We start from the raw sequence: 5,519 nt of genomic DNA, 5'->3' as shown, positions 1-5,519 counted from the left end.
CACTTGGTTGCCCAAGTGGTTAAAGTGTTGACATATACTAAAAAAGTCTCTAAAAATCCCGAGCTCGATCCCCGAAGAAGTGGAATCTTTGAATTATTGAATTTGGAATTATTAAGACATTAATAACGTAGATGGGCTTTAGATTCATACTTGAGTTGGGCTTTGCTTGTTCATGTAATGATTATTGTACATCCAAGTCAAAGCAAAACATCTATTTTAATGGGGAAGATTCCCTCCCACTAAAGTAGAGATAGAGACAAAATGATAATAAGCGTACGTGGAGTCTAAGACGTTAAATTTTTGAGTTAATTCCTATATGGCCCCCTCTACTTTGTGACCAGCTTCCTTTATGGCCCTCTTTTTTTCGTAAATTCAAATATGGCCCCCTATTTTCAGACAAATGTCATCACTACCCCTCTGATTAATGTATTTTCAAAATAAAATAAAAAACAAAACCTAAATTCCACCTCACTTCCTTCTCCACCACTCATCTCTCTCCACGTCACCTCTCTCTCCAACTCACCTCTCTCTCTCTCTCTCTCTCCAACTCATCTCTCTCTCTAACTCACCTCTCTCTCTCTCTCTCCAACTCATCTCTCTCTCTCTCTCTCTCCAAGTCACTCCTTCTTCTCCGACGAAGGTCGCCGGCCGGCAACCTTAAAAAAAAAAAAAAAATTTACCCTCATCTCTCTCTTTCTCTAGAAACTCCGGCGAAGGGGTTTCCCCTTCGCCGGAGAACTTGAACAGACCTTGAAGGTCTGTTCACGAACAGACCACGAAGGTCTGTTCACGAACAGACCACGAAGGGGTTTCCCCTTCGCCGGAGATTCTAGATAGAGAGAGAAGAGGTAAAAAAAAAAATTTTTTTTTTTTAAGGTCGCCGGCCGGAAATTTTCCGGCCGGCGACCTTCGTCGGAGAAGAAGGAGTGACTTGGAGAGAGAGAGAGAGGTGAGTCAGAGAGAGATGAGTTGGAGAGAGAGAAAGAGGTGAGTTGGAGAGATAGGTGAGATGGAGAGAGAGATGATGTGGAGAGATATGTGTGGGGGAGTAGGAAGTGAGGTGGAATTTCAAAGTTTTTTTTTTTTATGTTGAAAAAATATTAATAAGAAGGGTAATCAGGACATTTACCTCAAAAAAGGGGGCCATATTTGAATTTACGAAAAAAAGGGGGCCATAAAGGAAGCTGGTCACAAAGTAGGGGGCCATATAGGAATTAACTCTAAATTTTTATCGTTGAGAATCAACCTTTATTTCACTCACTACCCGCTTTTGCTTCCTCAGCCTCTCAACCTGAGAAAAAGTACCAAATAGATAAGACCCGAACCACAATTAAGGTGCCTCTCTCTCTCTCTCTCTCTCTCTCTCTCTCTCTCGCTCGAAGTTTTCTCTTCGCCAAACCCTAATAACTTCTTCTTAGGTATTTTGTTTGATCATCGTGAAATCACTGAAAATGTACTTCATTTTAGAGGATATTTTATCAGCCGGCTTAGATCACCGTATTCGCTTTAAGATTTACAGCAATTGAGTTGGATTCTGTCTCTATTACTTTAAATTTAGTGATTATCTGATATTGAAAGAATTAGATTTGAATTTTCGATTATATAAAGAGACTGAGCTCTTCATCTGTTGATTTTAAAGGATAATTGATTTGTTTCTTTTTTTTTTCTCATTTTTTTTTTGATTTTTTCATGATTTAATCAACTTGTGGGTGGATATATAGGGTCTAATCAGTCACTAACGGCGAACTTTCGCGATGTTACGGTTTTGATAGTCGTGTCGAATTTTAGATGAAATCCAGTCTGAGACATCATAAGCGATTTTCATTTGAGAATTCTATTTGGAAATTGTAGTTCATGACTTTATGAGTCCCCAAATTGCAATAATGTGGTAGATCATAATAATATTTAGTGCTAAAAAAGCTCGAAGGTTTAATAATTGTTATTTCTCTTGTGAGTCTTGTTTGATGTTTTTTTAGGAGTCTTGTTTGATGTGAATATATCTTAATTTAGTGCTAAATCCTCTGACATGTTGTATTTTTAATGGTTTTTTAGATATGGCTTCGATAAGCAGTGCTCTCTCAGCTGTCTCTTACAAGAACACTAATCCTTCGCCCGTTTCGAAATTGCCATCTACTGTGTTCCTCCCTGGATTTCATATTGTGGGGCGTTCATCAAATGTGGGGAAGGAGGAGGCAATTCGTACTTCTTCTTCAAGTCTAGTGCCGAAAGCCACACTAACTTTTGATCCATCGACTGTTAGCTCTGGGAAGACCAGGGAGAGAAAACACACAGTTGATCCTGCTTCCCCTGATTTTCTTCCACTTCCATCCTTCGAAGAATGCTTCCCAAAGAGCACAAAGGAATGCAGGCATGTCCTCTGTTTCATATCTTGGTTCCTATTTGATTTTTTTTTTCTTTTGTGGAGTCTTTCATAATATGTTCTGGTTCGCTTTCCAGGGAAGTTGTTCATGAGCAATCTGGTCATTTACTTAAAGTTCCATTTCGACGGGTACATCTGTCTGGAGAGGAACAATACTTCGATACCTATGATACTAGTGGTCCTCAAAATATCAGTCCCCGTGTTGGTATATTCGTCAACTTCTTGTACTATCTATGAGATATTTGCTTCTTGATTGGGATATATAGTCTGTCTGCTCAGTTTTACTTCTTGAAATTCATTTATGTTCATCTGCTTGCATATGCTTGAAGGTTGAGCACTTGAGCCTGCAGAGTTTCTTAGATTCACTTTGATGAACTTGACAGTCATATAGTAAAATAGTTACTCATTGAAACATGATATTATTTTTGTAGGTCTACCCAAAATCCGCAAAGACTGGATTGACAGAAGGGAAAAGTTAGGTGGACCCAGATACACCCAGATGTACTATGCTAAGCAAGGAATTATAACTGAAGAGATGTTGTTCTGTGCTGCTCGTGAGAAGCTCGAACCAGAATTTGTTAGGTCAGAGGTTGCTCGAGGGCGAGCAATCATTCCTTCTAACAAGAAGCACTTGGAGTTGGAACCAATGATAGTCGGGAGAAATTTCTTAGTCAAGGTCAACGCAAATATCGGAAATTCAGCTGTTGTGAGTTCTATTGAGGAAGAGGTGCAGAAACTCCAATGGGCGACCATGTGGGGTGGAGACACTATAATGGATCTCTCTACTGGTCGCCATATCCATGAGACCCGTGAATGGATTCTAAGAAACTCTTCTGTACCAGTAGGAACTGTCCCTATCTACCAAGCACTTGAAAAAGTGAATGGGATTGCAGAAAACCTTAGCTGGGAAATTTTTAGGGAAACCTTGATAGAACAAGCTGAGCAAGGTGTCGACTACTTCACTATTCATGCTGGAGTTTTGCTGAGGTACATCCCATTGACTGCGAAGAGAATGACAGGAATTGTTTCCCGTGGAGGATCAATTCATGCGAAATGGTGCTTGACTTATCACAAAGAGAACTTTGCTTACGAGCACTGGGATGACATCCTTGACATCTGTAACCAGTATGATGTGGCACTATCAATTGGTGATGGGCTGAGGCCCGGGTCCATATATGATGCCAATGATAGTGCTCAGTTTGCGGAGCTTTTGACCCAAGGGGAGCTAACCCGTCGGGCATGGGAAAAAGACGTGCAGGTAACTTTGTTGCTGTTGTTGTCTCTGCTAGTAGACATGAAATTTTGAACAATAGCATTTGATCTCTAGGGTAAACTGGGGAGATTTTCAAAACGGGTTCTACTCAAGTTTAAAATCTTATTTGGCAATATAAAGAAAATATGAAAATAATCTCACATTGACTCAGGGTATTCTAGTGATGAAGAGTATAATATCTAGGGCCTCTGTACTTACAGGGAATTGGTTTTGAGTTAGATTCAAACTTAATAGCCAGCCCTTGCTTTACTATAAGTTTCTAACTTGCTAGCATAAAAGCAAAACACCGTTGATTCTGACGTGAAATACATGTGTTTCAGGTAATGAATGAAGGACCTGGCCATATTCCGATGCACAAAATCCCTGAAAACATGGAAAAGCAGCTTGAATGGTGTAACGAGGCACCTTTCTACACACTTGGTCCCTTGACAACTGATATAGCGCCTGGATATGATCACATAACCTCAGCCATTGGTGCTGCTAATATTGGTGCCCTTGGAACTGCACTTTTATGTTATGTGACACCAAAGGAACACCTTGGGTTGCCAAACCGAGACGATGTGAAGGCCGGGGTAATAGCATATAAGATAGCTGCTCATGCAGCTGACCTAGCCAAAGGCCACCCACATGCTCAAGCCTGGGATGATGCACTAAGCAAGGCAAGATTTGAGTTTAGGTGGATGGACCAGTTTGCTCTTGCCTTGGACCCCATGACTGCCATGTCCTTCCATGATGAAACCCTACCATCAGATGGTGCTAAAGTTGCTCATTTCTGCTCAATGTGTGGACCCAAATTCTGTTCTATGAAGATAACCGAAGATGTTCGGAAATACGCTGAAGAACATGGCTATGGTAGCGCTGAAGAAGCTGTACAAAAGGGAATGGATGCCATGAGTGCTGAGTTTTTAGCAGCTAGGAAAACCGTGAGCGGGGAACAGCACGGTGAAGTTGGAGGAGAAATCTACCTGCCTGCACGCTAAATCACAGCCTCATTAGATGGTTAGTTTTCTTGAAAATTTTCTTAATTGGTAACATTACTCACCTTAATTGGGTATTCTGGAAATAAAATTTTTGAAAAATTAAAACCTCTGACCACAGGAGTACTTTGACTCGGCAAAATGTGGATAAAGCTTCTTGAACCCATCATATAGGATTGGCTTGTCAGCTATGGCGAAGAACTATCTTCATTTTGTGTGTTTAGGTGAGTAAGTTGCTTAGTAAAATAAATGAAGACAGCTTGATCTTTGTTTTCTGTGGTGTTGGATTCTCTCCTTAATTAAGTTATCTATTTCGACTTTATGTTGTTATTTCCCATCATTGACATACGAAGATGCACCAGGGGTGTCTGTATCTGTTTCAGTCCTGGCTACTCGGCCAGGACAGGTTGCAGATACTGGCTGAGAAAGTCCCTTTGAACCTGAACAGGATAATGCCTGCGTAGGGAGTGTGCTTTTTTGTTTTCCACTTGTTTTTCCATGTTTGCACAGGGCGAGGGCTTCTGTTATTCTGGATACCAGATCCATGTCAGGGTAGCAGGTCGAGTGAGACGGGTGAGATCTCTTTGTGGTATTTATTGGAAAGAACTCTAACCCGCTTCAGCTTTTCACGGTTTTATATTCAATGCCTAAATTTTTACAGTGCAATTTCCGACTCTATTACCCACGGTTTTATACCTCAGAACTTTTGACAGTAGAGTATACCTATAGCCCATTCTCCTTTGTGCTCTGTAGAGCATTTAGGGGCTATCACATCCCTAACATTGATAAAGGAATTGCTCTGACTCCCGATAACATTTGGGATACATGTCATTGCCAATATTATCTCTGCCTTTACCACTCTACAACAAATCAACCATGTACAGGAGTG

The 5,519-nt window shown here is 40.7% G+C and overlaps 1 protein-coding gene across 6 annotated transcripts; it reads left to right on the top strand.

Moving 5' to 3' along the window:
* Positions 1 to 246: 246 nt before the first annotated feature.
* Positions 247 to 5,296, top strand: THIC (thiaminC). Of its 6 annotated transcripts, none has more exons than XM_086669293.1 (7): positions 247 to 291; positions 1,212 to 1,335; positions 2,053 to 2,368; positions 2,458 to 2,585; positions 2,812 to 3,638; positions 3,974 to 4,652; positions 4,752 to 4,952. In XM_086669293.1, exons 3-6 carry the CDS (start codon positions 2,055 to 2,057, stop codon positions 4,631 to 4,633), a joined length of 1,929 nt encoding a protein of 642 aa, XP_086525419.1. In that variant the 5' UTR covers positions 247 to 291; positions 1,212 to 1,335; positions 2,053 to 2,054; the 3' UTR covers positions 4,634 to 4,652; positions 4,752 to 4,952. The 6 variants fall into 6 exon arrangements, 3 of the variants coding, with proteins under 3 accessions (XP_086525419.1, XP_086525418.1, XP_086525420.1); XR_015237645.1 differs by lacking the exon at positions 247 to 291 and adding an exon at positions 4,993 to 5,296 and having other exon boundaries at positions 1,237 to 1,335; positions 4,752 to 4,854; XR_015237644.1 differs by lacking the exon at positions 247 to 291 and adding an exon at positions 4,993 to 5,296 and having other exon boundaries at positions 1,260 to 1,418; positions 4,752 to 4,854.
* Positions 5,297 to 5,519: the final 223 nt, after the last annotated feature.

Source organism: Eschscholzia californica, unplaced genomic scaffold, assembly GCF_041429995.1.
Source record: "Eschscholzia californica isolate CP2 unplaced genomic scaffold, dmEscCali1.0.p SCAF_3, whole genome shotgun sequence".
NCBI lineage: Eukaryota > Viridiplantae > Streptophyta > Magnoliopsida > Ranunculales > Papaveraceae > Eschscholzia > Eschscholzia californica.
Note: the sequence above shows the minus strand (reverse complement) of the source record. Positions and strands in the feature narration are given on the sequence as shown.